The sequence below is a fragment of the Onychostoma macrolepis genome, chromosome 18, assembly GCF_012432095.1.
Source record: "Onychostoma macrolepis isolate SWU-2019 chromosome 18, ASM1243209v1, whole genome shotgun sequence".
In the NCBI taxonomy this organism is placed as follows: domain Eukaryota; kingdom Metazoa; phylum Chordata; class Actinopteri; order Cypriniformes; family Cyprinidae; genus Onychostoma; species Onychostoma macrolepis.
Genome location: NC_081172.1, coordinates 15,474,037 through 15,490,000, shown reverse-complemented (window position 1 = coordinate 15,490,000; position 15,964 = coordinate 15,474,037). Strand labels below are relative to the sequence as shown.

General features: G+C 35.9%; 2 protein-coding genes across 2 annotated transcripts in view; one reads left to right on the top strand and one right to left on the bottom strand.

The window, feature by feature from the left end:
* The window catches only part of znf592 (zinc finger protein 592), a 10,925-nt gene extending 8,319 nt beyond the window's left edge, over positions 1-2,606 (bottom strand). Inside the window, exons 1-2 of the mRNA XM_058751352.1 lie at positions 1,649-2,606; positions 1-1,483 (exon numbers count right to left, since the gene is read on the bottom strand). The exon at positions 1-1,483 is cut by the window's left edge and continues 723 nt beyond it. Coding sequence (XP_058607335.1) covers positions 1-1,464 — 1,464 coding nt within the window. The 5' untranslated portion in view covers positions 1,465-1,483; positions 1,649-2,606. The remainder of the gene's footprint in view (positions 1,484-1,648) is intronic.
* Positions 2,607-5,513: 2,907 nt separating this feature from the next.
* On the top strand, positions 5,514-15,819 carry slc28a1 (solute carrier family 28 member 1). Its single transcript, XM_058751504.1, has 18 exons — positions 5,514-5,676; positions 5,919-5,995; positions 6,082-6,155; positions 6,377-6,468; positions 6,589-6,778; positions 8,791-8,932; positions 9,153-9,266; positions 9,559-9,633; positions 9,706-9,786; positions 9,887-9,967; positions 10,182-10,307; positions 10,438-10,568; positions 10,669-10,837; positions 12,756-12,950; positions 13,061-13,142; positions 13,278-13,376; positions 13,702-13,807; positions 14,494-15,819. The coding sequence occupies exons 1-18, from the start codon at positions 5,673-5,675 to the stop codon at positions 14,603-14,605; spliced, it is 1,950 nt and encodes a 649-aa protein (XP_058607487.1). The 5' UTR covers positions 5,514-5,672; the 3' UTR covers positions 14,606-15,819.
* Positions 15,820-15,964: the final 145 nt, after the last annotated feature.

Here is a 15,964-nt window from a genome sequence, read left to right as displayed (position 1 = left end):
CTTCGGTAGGTAGTTTGTATTAGCAAAAGAACCAATCTGAGCAGAAGCAGCCTTCTTTTGCTTGCTGCCACCATGCATTGTCTTTAGAGCATGACCATTATTTTGAGTTTGAAGTTTCTTTGAGTTCCTCACTGATTTCATGCTGGATTTACTCCCCAGTAACGGTGTCTTTGAGGCTTCCTGCTTTCCATCTTCAAAAATGACCTCTGAAATAGTATCATTTGAACGATACGAAGGCAATGTTTTTGAGAAGGCATCTTCAACTGAGGACTGCGATGGCGATGACCCAAATGGTGATGTAAGATCTTCTGTTTCAGAGTCTGGCAATATGCTTGTGACGGTGCGTTTGATTTCTCCAGATGAGGTTTTGATTGTCTTTATTCTGACTCGTGGGATGGCTGGAGGCGAGCCAGTAGCGACAGCTGGAGATGCTTTACCACTGCTGTCACTGCATATACTCATTGGGCTGTCAGGCTGTTTCGCGAAACGTTTCACCACCTCCAGAGGACTTCTTGGACTCCTTGGCGATATTGGTATTTTTGGACTAATTTTCATGGTCTCTTTTGGGGTAACTGGGAAGTCCTTTGAATTAGTTTGCCCACCTGGATCCTTTTTAGCATTTAGGGCTGCTAATGCATCAAGGCATGACGACAATCTGGAGCTGTGAGCTTTGACGCATGGGTCGGAAGAAGAAATGTTCGTCTCAGGAGTTGGATACGCATTTGTTCCACAATCTTGTATGCTGTCACTTTTAGTCTCAGAAATTTGTTCAACTGTATCATCTTTGAAAGATGAGCCATCACACCCAAGATCATCCAAACCTTTTGAACCAGGATGTCTTTCATTGCACGTCAAGCTGGATGTGTCTGGTTTTCCATGATTGTCTAAAACAGGAAGAGGCGAAGATGTAAAGAGTGAATCAGATGAGAAGTACGAGGCCTCTGCAGATTTTGGACGGTCATCAATTCCATTGCTATGAATGTCTTCAGATTCTGGGCTGGATATAGGGCTAAACTGAGGCATAGACTCTGATAGAGAGGAAACTTTTTCATTCTTGTAGAGGACAGGAATCTTTTCCATGGAACGTCTTGAGCAGTCTCCGTTGACAGAAGAGCTATCCAGCCTTGGAAAGCTGGAGGGATGAGTCTCCAGTGAGCCTGCTGAACTCTTGAACCCATTTTGTAAAAGGTGCCCCAAATGAAAACTCTCCTTCTCCACAAGATTTTCATAGGAGTTCTGGCGGCTAGTGTTCTTTACTATAACACTGACAGCAGGGGCATCGGTTGTAGGCACTGGGTGAGGGATCAAAACCGTGGCATCCATACACATCTCCGGGTGCTTAAGGTGTCCATCTCCCTCATCTTGATTCCCGTGTATGGCCTCTTTGGCATCCAGGCTGGTTGCATCAGGGATGTCAAAGGCAGCCAAGAGATCATCAAAATCAGGGGTCTTCATATCACCCATGTTTGGAGGCTTTCAAAACCTGAAGCAATAATATGTACAGAGAAATAAGTCAAAACATACGCAGGCAACATATACGTAAAAATAATAACTTAATAAAAGTATTAACAGGCATAAAACTACATCACAGCTTAAGTTAGCATTCAGGATCAACAAAATACAAAAAAATGAATTTAATTGTAATCACCATTTGATTCCTGGTTAATTCATCTTAGCAGTTTTTGGTATCCATCAGTTTTTCTGCTGCGCTCCTTCATCTGCATTGCACTGACATTTCCAGGAACTTCCATAGTACTGGTCCAGCCAGCTCAAAGACTTGTTTATGGAAACACTGACCCCATTCTAAGCTTTTTAACATTTCAATACTGTATATGGCAACTAAATTTTTTAGCCAGTCAAATTTACCTTAGTAAAGTTAAGATAGCCTGTCACCCTCGCCTAAATTACTTTTAACATGAAAATCCTCGGAGAATTTGTTTTAGACCGATAGAACACCTTTTTAAAGGCGTTACGTAAATAAAAAATAACATTTATCAAAAGTTATGAGCTTTTTCGTAGGAGGATATTAAAAGAGCTAGCGTTAGCTTAAATGCTAACAGAGAAAACAAACCTTCGCCAAGCTAACAAACCCCTCTAAAAACATTGCTCACGGTCAAATTAGTACTGTATCACCCCGTTACACATGACCTGTCATCTTATATATGTTTTATAATGGTAATACAGATGAGAGAGTAATTATGAAGAAAGTAAAGCGGTTCGTATTGACAGAAACGTTAGCTGTAACAGTCGGGTGCGCGCTTCTCTAGCTGCTTACATCCCAGCTCTGTAAATAACGCAAACCTGCGGTAATAATAGAACAGTTTGCGGGTATACAGCCAAACGCGGTTTTAAAGCAACCTTTCAAAAGCCATGCAAATGGATGAGCAAGTCAACGTAAGGTATGATTGATTTGTGAGGTTTATAAAAGTGAGTTGTTTACAGTTGCCCGCTGTCTGCTAGCTACCAGCTCTCTCCCCTTCCTGTGTGCGCAAGGACCCCGCTCAACGCCACACGCGGGCCGTGGCTCAAATCCTGAGAAGCTGACTACGTAGACAGCATTTTGGACGGCATCCCCGACCACTAGAAGACGCAAATGGGCCTACGATGCGCAAAAATGCTGTATAGGCTCAACCACAGACGAACAGAGATGTCTAACAACAATAAAAGATCAACTATAATATAGCGTGTTTATATTAAGGGTGTTCGTTTATATTTATTGTATGGAACAACAAACTACATTCTGGAAAAAGTCGTACGACTGACAGTTTTTTTTAATGCACATTAGCCTACAAAGTAAGTCTTTTTGTATTAGGCTCTGAAAAATAGCCTATTGCTAGTTTAGAAAGTAACCAAATAGGACCCTTAGATTATTTTAGCCTACCATTGAGATCGTGTCAATAAAGGTTTTGTTTGTTTAAATTTGTTGCTCAATATTAACAATCTTAAACTTGAAATTTTTCACAATTTATCTTTTTTTTTTGACAACAATGGTGGTCTTATTTCAGATTAGCTATAGATTAGATGCAAGGTTAAACTGAGGTTAAGACTTTGACAGGGTGGAGACGCATTTTATCCACTGAAAACATATAGGGGGTTTTCTGAAACTTTTTTTTTTTTTTTACGTTTAAGATCGTTTTAATAATCTGAAGAATCTTTTGTACATTAAAAAGTTCATTGAACCATATGCCAATAAAAAAATCTTTACTTTGATGAGATATGCCCAGGAATGATTATGCACAAAATTAAACCGCAATACATTCAATTTGTGAAGAAGACACATAAAATGTTTTGGAAAGGCTTGGTTGATATTAGTGAATCATGACTGCTTGCTCTAACAAAGCACATAAAATGTCTTAATGAATATCTGTTAATGTGTTTTGTACACACTAGACCTTGAATAAAATGCAGTGATGCACACTGCGGTCTATTAAGCTGCGAGTCTGCGTCATCTTGTGTTAACTAAAAGGTATTAGGCACCATTTAATTTTATGAGTTTCCATGAAAACAGTCATATATTCCACATATTGTCTAATGGTTGCGTTTAATTTATTAATTCTGCAAAGCATTCTAAGGAGATACCATCATAAAACTTCAGTTTAGGGTCAGACAAGCTCTATATTTTACATAATTTTGAAAATCAAATCAAATCCAATTGATCTAAAGCTGGATATTGTGCAATGACAACCTTATACAGACCATAACTTACAGTTAAATCATGCATTTGAGTAATTGTAGTAGTAAATTCTGAAAAAAAAGGTTAATAGGATTAGTAGAAATTAATAATTGGAGAATGATATCTCTCCATATATTAATAGGAGTAGCATATGCTGAAATTGCTGCCAGTGTGTTTTATTAATGATGTGTTCTGAATTCAGGCATAAAACTGAATCATACTCTAGTCTACAATGTGCAACAGTGGCATCTAGCGTCCTAATTGTGTAAGGCTGGAATTGTTCGTATACTAATTTTGTTTTAAATGATGTATTTCGTGTTAAATTATATATGTAACTCTGCATTGTTTTTAGTGACCAGGTGTCATTAAAGTCCTCTATGAAATACTGTAGATATTTATAAGAACTTTTTTCTTAAGTTAAAAAATAAGAAGAAAATGGCAGTTAAGAAGAAATTTCTTCTTAAGAATGTTTTGTGAATCCGGCCCCAGGACAGGGCCCACTGATAAAAATTGTGTCCTGTGAATCCAAACCATGACCCTATTGCTGCCTACATTAAACTAGACCTACTAATTATGTGAAATCTGAAAATTCTTTAAAATGACAGGTCTATATGTGACCCTGGACCACAAAACCAGTCATAAGTAGCACTGTTATATTTTGTAGCAATAAAGTTAGCCAACAATAGATTGTATGGGTCAAAATTATAGACACTTCTTTTATGCCAAAAATCATTAAGATATTAAGTAAAGATCATGTTCCATGAAGATATTTTGTCAATTTCCTACCGTAAATATATAAAAACTTAATTTTTGATTAGTAATATGCATTGCTAAGAACTTAATTTGGACAACTTTAAAGGTATTTTCTCAATATTTCGATTTTTTTTGCACCCTCAGATTCCAGATTTTCAAATAGTTGTATCTCAGCCAAATATTGTCCGATCCTGATGTATAAATCTCAATTTCAAACAAATTACCCTAATGACTGGTTTTGTGGTCCAGGGTCAAGTACACACTACAGCTAAATTCGGTTGTCAGTTCACTTTTTACTCCTTAATCGCGTTCTGTACACACATAATTCATGCACAAAAAACACTAAAACACCCAAATGCTTTATGTTTTATAACACTAAAAAAATAATCTTATATCTCATATCTGCAACAGACCACTTTACTAACTCCATAAAGTCCTTAGCTTTATGAGCTAAGACCAAACAACACGCCTAAAAGCGGGACGTGACAACACTGCAAGACAGCGCTCTCTAAACACAGCACGTCTATCAGCGGTAGTACAGTTAAAATCGACGGAGAAAAACAGTCTAGCCAAAAAATGGCAGATACCAAACGACTAAATTCTTCTTCACTCCTGCAAGAAGCCAAAATGTTGCTATGGTTACAAATGCGGGAGTGACTGCTGTTCTGTACACACATGGAACAATAATTTACGGGACTCACTCCCGCATTTAAATGCGGTTGTCACTCCTGAAACTTGCAGTGTGTACGAATATTGTGTTTTTGTATCAGCTATCAGGGTTTAATTGGTCATCAGGCTCGATTTGGGCTGTTTTGATTGTCATTGAGCTATCATTATCATCTTATATGGATAGCTATTATAGCTCAATGATAATCAAAACAGCCCAAATCGAGCCTTTGATAACACTGGCCTTTCCTCTCAGGCACCTGACTCTGCCTCTGGGAGGCCATAGAATTGCAGGCCCTTTGTCACGTTTCAATTTTTATTCCTGATAGTTTGTTTTCTTCTACACGTTGTATCTTGTTGCCTCTGGAAATAAGGAGGAGCTTCATTGCAATAAATGATAAAAAGACGCTGTTTCATGACTACTCAGTGTAGTCATCTCTGACTATCTGATAGCAACGTGCAAGTGTCTTAAATAAAAACACATTAGTATGTAGTTAATTAATGATAAGACTTCCAAGAATGCAGAGTATATATCCTAGCTCAAGGTTCAAGACCCAGCAGTTGTCACAGAGAACTCAGAATGAGTAAGCAATTTATTTACCTCTCCGTTGTTTAGAGATTTATTCAAACTTGTATTTAAACGGTTGCTTTTTTTTTGCCATTGTTTGAATAAAGGAGGTGTTGGTTTCGTATTTGTGGGTAGTAGTTAATAATTGTTTGGATGAAATGTGGAAACGGATGTGTTTTGAAACCTGCAGCTCCTAAGGAATTGTTGGATCAAGGTTCATTAGAGCTGGTAAAAAGTTTTCTGATACTTTCTTTACAGCGGACAAAGAAGATTTACAGTTGACAACCATCTCATATGGGAATGAACAAGGTGTGGACAATCCAGCATTTGTGAAGGTATGCTTGAGGAAGTGTGAGGAAGTGCTCTATAAAATGTTAACAAGTTAAAAATCTTGATTTTTTTTTTCTGTTTCTGTTCTTAGGAGGATAAATTAACAGATGACCTGAGTGACAGTGACAAAGAGAAGTCAGAGAAGGAGTCAAAATCATGCATAAGGTGTGGTTGTGAATCTAATCTGTAAATACGACGTCATTCAGATTTCATTGTCACATTATTTGGAAATGAGATTCCTCTGAAATTACATAATGTCATTCTAATGAAGAAATATAGACAAAAATGTAAATGTTTAGATTCTGTTAATCTCAATTCTGTCAGTGGTGCTGACGGACTTCACTTGTGCAAGATCTTTAGCTATATGTATTCATTGTTCACCACAGCAAAGCATGCATACCCATCACGGCCACAGAGACCTTCTGTAAGACACACTCCAAAATAATCAAATACATTGCTTTGGGAATACTTGCTGCTGGTAACATATTTTCATCTTCCCAGTTTTATATCTATAATTGTTTTTAATTTAACATGTTGATATGGCGAGTTGCTTCTCAAGTAAACAATGTTCAGTATGTTTTTGTGTTTTAAATTGTAGGTTATTTGGCATACTTCATTGCTGCATGTTATTTAAACTTCCAGAGGGCAATTGCTTTGGTTGTCCTCACTTGTCTGGGGGTATTTATCATCGTGTGTGAGCTGGTGAATAAGTACAAGGGTGACAGCATAAGAAGGTTCTTGAAGCCTGTGCAAAGGTGTTTCAAATCCAATATCAGATGGATAAAGTGGTGAGTTTGACACTTTAATATACTACTGTTCTAGGATTTATGATTTATTTTTAAAGTTTTTGCAAGACATCTCTTATGGACACCAAAGCTGCACTTTATCTGATCAAAAATACAGTAAAAACAGCAATATTGTGAAATAATTTAAAATATCTGCTTTCTGTTGTGATATATTTGAAAATGTAATTTATTCCTTTGATGGCAAAGCTGAATTATCAATTATCAATGTTGAAAAAAAGTTGTGCTGTGAAATTGGAATATTTTGTAACATTCTAAATGTCACTACTATCATTTTGATCAATGTAGTGCACCCTTGCTATTAAGGAATTATTTTTAAAAATCCCTACTGACCCCAAATATTTGAACTGTAGTGTATATAAATAGTTAGTTGGAATGGCTTGGAGGTGACTAAAGATCTGTTCAAAAGAGAACTATTCCCTCTGGAATTTGCTATGGTATTTTAGAAGAGTGTTTTTTGTTATCTTACTGCTGACAAGTTGCTACTGTACATCATGTTGTGGCTACAGCTAGCACAGTAATGTGAACTATGCATTTAAATAGCAACTTGTTAGCCACTTAAGTTTTTAAAGATCACAAAATTCATGTTTGATGTTTTGACTGTGTGCACTTGTTGTAGAACAAAACAGCAAAATCAGTCTTTACCTTAGACTTTTCCCCCCTCAAAATTAAAATCATTATTCTAAAAACCCTCAGGAAATTCCTGAGCGATCCCATAGTGAATTAGCCTTCCTGCAAATTGATGTTGTGACTCTAAAACAGTGGTTCTCAACCAGGAGGCTGGAGGACCCGCTAGACGACCCCAGCAAACTTCCAAGTTGGTTTCAAGATGACTAAAAAGTATTTAAATAATTTTAAAAAATACTATTAGTATATTAAAAGAATAAAAATATAATTAATAAATTAAAATGCTAAAGTCAAGCTGTAACATAAAAACTAATTCTAATAATTATTTCTATAATATAATAAAATGTATTTTTCTCTTCAGAAAATGCTTTTAATTGAAGAACAGTTCTTAAATTGAAAAAAGAAAAAGAAAAAGAAATTAGTTTAATTTAATATAACAATGTGCCAAGTTTCTGTTAATAAGAAAGTTTGAAGAAAAAAAAAAGAAATAACTTTGTCATAATTACATCAGAAATATTGAAAATAACTTATTGGTGAGCCTTTGAGTATTGTGTTGGACAACAGGGGGCCTTCGTAAAGGTTGAGAACCACAGCTCTAAATATAATAAAACAGAAAATATGTGCTTTTAAAAACAGGAACCATAATTGTACATGTGTGTCATGGATGATAAGTACGTCAGAAAGTTGTGGACTAGTGTGAAAACTTGAAGTCAAAAAAGGTGTACCCAAATGCAGATAACCAGTTTGCAGTTCTGGGGGAATATTTTAATATCTGTAATTTGATGAAAATGCAAGTCCAAAAACTCCTTAAGAAACCCAGAAAGCCATCACAAAATGTTCCAACAGTGCAAAAAGGTTTGAAGACCATTCCAAAAAGTAAATCCCAAGAGTCCACAAAGTTAATCCAGAAGGCATTCACAAAGTTCACAGGAGTCCATTCAAAAACAAAAGAAATGTCATTGCTTCCAAAAAGTAATTCCCATAGGTCCACAAAGTAAATCCAAAAAGCACTTAAATTCACAAAGAAAATATGTGAGTGATTACAAACAATTTCAAAGAGCATGTTAAAATAAAAAATAAAAAAATAAAAAACTCATCAAAACAGAAACTATACTAGGTGCAAAAAGTTGTTTAAGGATAAATCCATTAAATAGATCATGAGACTGCCCTAGACTTGGTCATAGCATGGAAAACACTGAGCAAAGTACTCAGGAGAAGGGTGGCTTAAATACACAACCAGAAACAAGGCACAGGTGACAACTATTAGACATAATAATGACAGAGACAGAAACCCAACAAAAAGGCAGAGGGGGCCTCTAGTGGCTAGAAATAAGTCCACAACTCTGACAATGTATCTGTGTATGTTGCAGGGTGTTCATAGTAATTGTGGTGGGACTGCTAGTGGCATGGCTGGCAATTGACACACGAAAGCGCCCAGAGCAGCTCATCTCTTTTGGTGGTGTCTGTCTATTCATTATTGCCATATTTCTCTTCTCTGCACACAGAACCGCAGTGAGTAATAAAACGCACATTCCTGCACACGTTTTATTGAATGTGCTTATCTCAAAATATATATTTTTTAGACTTTGGATTTCCTACAAACCTTATCAGATTGTTGAGGTTACACCTACCATCATTTCCCAAGAATGAGACAGTTATAGATGCTAAAGGAACATTGTTTATATTAGTGTGGTTGTTAATGAAAATGTTGTTTACATTGAATTCTGATTAGGTGAACTGGAGGACAGTCTTCTGGGGACTCGGTTTACAGTTTGCCCTTGGCCTGTTTATCATTAGGACAGAGCCTGGTCTTGCAGCATTCGAATGGCTTGGAAAGCAAGTTCAGGTATAATATAAAACATCATTATTATGATTTTTATTAATTTAGAAAAATGCGAAACAGGAGCATTTTCACAGACATTTGAACACCTCTGTATTGTGTAAACGTAATACAATGTCCATCATATTTGAAAGATATCTCTCTAAATGAAGTTAATGTATTACAATCTGTGGTAACTTATTACAACAAAACAATAATGATTGATTATTTAAACTGCAGGAGAGAAAGTAAAACAGAATTTGATATGGCTGCCATGTTCTAAATCATGTCTTTCTTTCTTTTTCTTTTTTTTTTTTAGATATTTCTGGACTACACAAAAGCTGGTTCATCATTTGTGTTTGGAAACCTCATTGACAACATATTTGCTTTCCAGGTTAGTAATGGCACAGACTTGACATGAAATGCATGGATGGGTTTATTTTTACTTGTTGTTCAATGCTCACAGGCTCTGCCTATAGTGGTGTTCTTCAGCAGTGTAATGTCAGTGCTGTACTACCTGGGTGTGATGCAATGGATCATCACAAAGGTAAAAGTGAAATGTCCAGTCTTGTATTCATTTAACCTATAAGACTTTCAAGATATGTTCTTCATATGGATGTATTAATAATGTATTTTTCTATTCCAAGATTTCCTGGGTAATGCAGGTAACGATGGGAACCTCCTCTACAGAGACTCTCAGTGTGGCAGGGAACATATTTGTTGGTCAGGTAATATTCTGTCATCATTCCTATAATGCACAGAATTATTAAAAAATCAAATGTCTTAAATCATTTCATGGCAAATTTATATGTGCATCAGTTTCTTGAAGGAGAAGCTCCTTTAACACAATTTTGGGACAAAGCATTATAGCATTGATGATTATAGCATTACTGATTGTAGCTCATTTCTGTCATAATGTTGTAATGTTTTGATTTTTTCCAGACAGAGGCGCCGCTCTTGATTCGTCCTTATTTGAATGACATGACCAAATCTGAGATTCATGCTGTCATGACTGGAGGATTTGCCACCATTGCGGGAAGTGTTATGGGTGCATTCATCTCATTTGGGGTACGACAACATGTACTTCTTTTTATTATAAAATTCTTCAATGAAAAGCTGGAATGTTTAGTTCTTTAGTTTGCAGTTTGTTCATTTCTCTAAAGGATAATAAAAGGGATAATAAATCTCCTCTACACAGATTGATGCCTCGTCTCTGATTTCTGCATCAGTGATGGCTGCTCCATGTGCTTTAGCCATCTCCAAATTGTCCTACCCCGAAACTGAAAAGAGCAAGTTCACATCTAAGAGTCAGATTAAAGTTGATGGCGGGTGGGTTCTCCTGTTGAATATGAACTTTAGGTTTTTAAATATTGTATGTTGCATGTTAAAATGTTTTTTTTTTTTCCTTTTTCTATGTGTGTGTGTTCAGTGGTGAACAGAATGTCTTGGAAGCTATCAGCGGTGGCGCATCTGCATCAATAGGACTTGTGGCCAACATTGCTGCTAACTTGATTGCTTTCCTTGCCATTTTGGACTTCATAAATGCTACTCTGAGATGGTTGGGAGGCATGGTGGGATATACAGATGTCACTTTTGAGGTGTGTATTACTCAATCCTGTGTGGCTTTTTTGATGTTCAAGATTATATATATATATATATATATGTATGTGTATATGTAGGTGCAGCTCAATAAATTAGAATGTTGTGGAAAAGTCAACTCAAATTGTGAAACTCGTGTATTAAACAAATTCAATGCACACAGACTGAAGTAGTTTAAGTCTTTGGTTCTTTTAATTGTGGTGATTTTGGCTCACATTTAACAAAAACCCAAACCCAAATTAGAATATGGTGACATGCTAATCAACTCAAAACACCTGCAAAGGTTTCCTGAGCCTTCAAAATGGTCTCTCAGTTTGGTTCACTAGGCTACACAATCATGGGGAAGACTGCTGATCTGACAGTTGTCCAGAAGACAATCATTGACACCCTTCACAAGGAGGGTAAGTCACAAACATTCATTGCCAAAGAAGCTGACTGTTCACAAAGTGCTGTATCCAAGCATGTTAACAGAAAGTTGAGTGGAAGGAAAAGATGCACAACCAACCGAGAGAACCGCAGCCTTATGTGGATTGTCAAGCAAAATTGATTCAAGAATTTGAGTGAACTTCACAAGGAATGGACTGAGGCTGGGGTCACACAGACGTGTCAAGGAATTTGGCTACAGTTGTCCTCTCCTGAACCACAGACAACGTCAGAGCCGTCTTACCTGGGCTAAGGAGAAGAAGAACTGGACTGTTGCCCAGTGGTCCAAAGTCCTCTTTTCAGATGAGAGCAAGTTTTGTATTTTATTTGGAAACCAAGGTCCTAGAGTCTGGAGGAAGGGTGGAGAAGCTCATAGCCCAAGTTGCTTGAAGTCCAGTGTTAAGTTTCCACAGTCTGTGATGATTTGGGGTGCAATGTCATCTGCTGGTGTTGGTCCATTGTGTTTTTTTGAAAACCAAAGTCACTGCATCCGTTTACCAAGAAATTCTGGAGCACTTCATGCTTGCTTCTGCTGACCAGCTTTTTGAAGATGCTGATTTCATTTTTCAGCAGGATTTGGCACCTGCCCACACTGCCAAAAGCACCAAATGTTGGTTAAATGAGCATGGTGTTGATGTGCTTGACTCGCCAGCAAACTCACCAGACCTGAACCCCATAGAGAATCTATTAATTAAAGCAAAAGGAGCCCCTACCAATACTTGCAAGTATTGAGTACATATATAGTAAATGAACATACTTTCCAAAAGGCCATCAGTTCACTAAAAATTTTGTTTTTTTTATTGGTCTTATGAAGTATTCTAATTTGTTGAGATAGTGAATTGGTGGGTTTTTGTTAAATGTGAGCCAAAATCATCACAATTAAAAGAACCAAAGACTTAAACTACTTCAGTCTGTGTGCATTGAATTTATTTAATACATGAGTTTCACAATTTGAGTTGAATTACTGAAATAAATGAACTTTTCCATGACATTCTAATTTATTGAGATGCACCTGTATGTGTGTGTATACGCACAGTGTAAATAAGTGTGTGTGTATTACGTTTAAAAAAAAGTTTGGGGTAAGTAAGGCTCATTTGTTTGATCAAAAATACAGTAATTTTCTGATATATTACAATTTAAAATAACTGTTTTGTATACATTTTAAAAAGTCATTGATTCATGTGATGGCAAAACTGAATTTTCAGCAGCCATTACTTCAGTCTTCACAAAACATTTCGATTTTTGTAGAATTAGCATTTATTTGAAATAGAAATATTTTGTAACATCATAAATGTCTTCACTGTCACTTTTGTTTAAATTAATGCATCCTTGCTCAATATAAAAATACATTTCTTCAAAAAAAACTTACTGCCTCAAACCTTTGAATGGTAATGTACTTGCATTTTATATCAAAAGGAAAGAGTTATAATCATCATCCTTCATATTTTTATGTTCAAAAGTGTTTTAAAAGGGTTGTTACTTTCAACTCCTCAGTTGATCTGCTCCTACGTGTTTATGCCGGTGGCCTTCATGATGGGAATTCCATACGATGAGACTTTTACAGTGGCTGAACTTATTGGCACTAAACTCTTCCTCAATGAGTTTATAGCCTATGAGAAGCTGTCAGCGCTCAGAAACAACAGACTTAACGGCATTTTACAAGACGGTGTAGATAAAAATTGGATCTCAGTAAGTATTTATGTAATGTCTCCTCAAATTTTGTATAAATACGCAGTTAATAAACATAATAAATATTCAAATGCATAATCTGAAAAGTATGTTGTCCAAACTACTTGCAGGTTCGATCAGAAATCATCTGCACCTATGCACTGTGTGGCTTTGCTAATTTCAGCTCTCTTGGTATTGTGATTGGAGGCCTGTGTGAGTATCAATTCGAATGAAATGATTTTAGTGCTAATAATGTGCCTTATGACTTCTTATCACCGTTGTTCAGTATCACCAATTTTTATAGCACATCATTTACTGATTTGTTTTTTTATCATTATTATTCCATAGCCTCTATTTGTCCACCAAAGAAGAGTGTCATATCTACTTTAGTGCTCAGAGCCTTGTTCACAGGCACATGTGTTTCCCTGATCAATGCCTGTGTTGCTGGTAAGCAATCTGTAATTATTAAAATCTGTTTTAACGTTTTACCAACACCACAGCTTCATCACCACACACCATTCGGTTAATTTAGCAGACATTTTTACTCAAAGCAGCTTACATTGCACATTAAATGGATAGTCTCTATGAAGCCTTGCTCAAAAACAGAACAGTGATGGTTTATGAACTGCCGTTTGCCAGGTTCAAACCTTTTAACCTTAATATCAGTAACCAGCACAGATTAACTACTATGCCACAGCCCCCATCTGGAGGTTTTGATTAAGTACAAAATAAATCTGACATTGAATTAAGTTTAGCATTGTTCTGCCTGTAGGTATACTTTTCGTTCCTCCATTGGACTGTGTGGATCTGTTTCAAAATGCAGACTTCAATACCACCAAACCTGAAATTGAAACTTGCTGTTATGATCTTTTCAAAAGGTAAGGAAAGAGAATATTGTTGCATTGATTGTAGTGATCTGAAAGCACTCTGGATTGAAATGTTTAAAGGAGTACTTTACCCAAAAATGAAAATTTGCTGAAAATATACTCATCCGTAGGCCATCCAAGATGTAGATGAGTTTGCTGCTTCATCAGAACCGATTTGGAGGAATTTTAGCATTGTATCACTTGCTCACCAATGGACCCTTTGAATGGGTGCCGTCAGAATGAGAGTCCAAACAGCTAATAAAAACATCACAATAATCCATAAGTAATCAAGTCCATCTATTAACATCAGAAGTGAAAAACTGTGATAACAAATCCCATCAAGGCGTTTTAACTTCAAACTGTTGCTTCAGACTAAAATATGAGTCCTTTACCATAATATTGCTTTCTTCAGTGAAAAAGAGAAATATCATCAAGCACTGTTTACACGTGAAAACAGTTCTAAACTAATATGCTGTTGGATTTTGGACTCAAGTCTTGTGGATTACTTGCGGATTATTGTGACGTTTTTATGAGCTACATGTGCTCTCATTCTGACGGCACCCATTCACTGCAAAGGATTTATTGGCCTAGGAATGAGTACAGTTTCAGCAAATTTTCACTTTTGGGTGAACTTTTCCTTTAATCTAGGAAATATTTATTTAGACCACATCAATATAAAAATGTTTGTTTGTTTGCAGCACTGTCAACAATGGAACCATTTCTTTCGAGGGGTCCTGGAGTGGAGTGAAAAATGCAACAATTTATTTTGCAAACTGTTGTGGTCTCTATCAGGAACCTGTTTGCCCGTAGTTTGGCCGATAGGTAACAATGCAGAAATCACCTCTGAACTAAATATAATGACATTATTTATTAAATTCACACATTTTGAAATGTATATTTAAGTTAATGTATGTGCAGAGTATGTTTGATTTTATTTGGTCATTTAGCTATTCATACATAATTTCTTTATAGTTGAAAAAAAAAAGTGTTGCACTATGCATGTGCAAATATTTTTATGTTCTGTAAATTTTATTCAATTTATGTTCTTATGTAAATGTTATAATCATTTTTGTAATTTACATCCAGTGACGTGATTGTCAACACATTGTCCTATGCAGTGTTTCATTCTGACAGTTATGCTATGAAAAATTGCATCACAGGAGAAAAGCATAACCAATAAGGGTCAAAGGGCTCTTCGGTGAGGCAAACAGTTTTTAAGATATGAAGCAATGGACTCTGCCTTTGGATGGTAAAATGAATCAAAGAAGTTGCTATTTAGACACCTGCTGCTATTTACACATTTATTTTACAAAAACAAATAAAACAATGCAACCAAAACACATAAAATGCTTATCCTACAAACATACTGTATACCGCTAATCTTCTCTCGCTAATACACTACAATCCATAGTTTTTATAATATCAATCCTACACAGACCACAGTATGCCCCATCTTATCAAGTCTGACCACTATCTGTGGTAACTTTTCATATACATCTAAACAAGCACTCCATGGATATTTTATGAGTTAGTTTTTGCAGTTAGCATGAGCCTTTTTTTGCTAAATAATGGTTACTAAATCTTGTGAATGGGGTAAAGGTTTAGATAGCTTTATTTATGTTATTTTCAATGAACATACATTTCAAAATATCAAAACCTGTAAACAATGAGCAAAGGTTTGGGGTAAGTCAGATTTTTAAAATGTTTTTGAAAGTAGTCTCTCATGCTCACAAAAGCTTCATTTAATAAAACAAATACAGCAAAAACAGTAATATTGTGAAAGAAATTGTTAAAATAACTGTTTTATATTTTAAAATGTATTCCTATGATGGCAAAGCTGAATTTTCATCTTGTGCTGCTTAATATTTTTGTGTAAACTGTGGTCATTTTTTTTTATCAGAATTCTTTGATAAACAGAAAGTTCAAAAGTACAGTACATTATCTTTTGTAACATTATAAATGCCTTTGCTGTCACTCTTGGTCGATTTAATGTATCTTTGCTAAATAAAACTATTCATATCTGACCCCACACTTTTGAATGTTAGTAGAAAATATATATATAGTTCATTTGTGTGAAGTTGGGTTGCAGAGACAGATGACGCATGAACAGTATGAAAGGTCAGTAGTAAATTGCTTTACTGTGACAATAAAGCACATGATTTCCCCTCT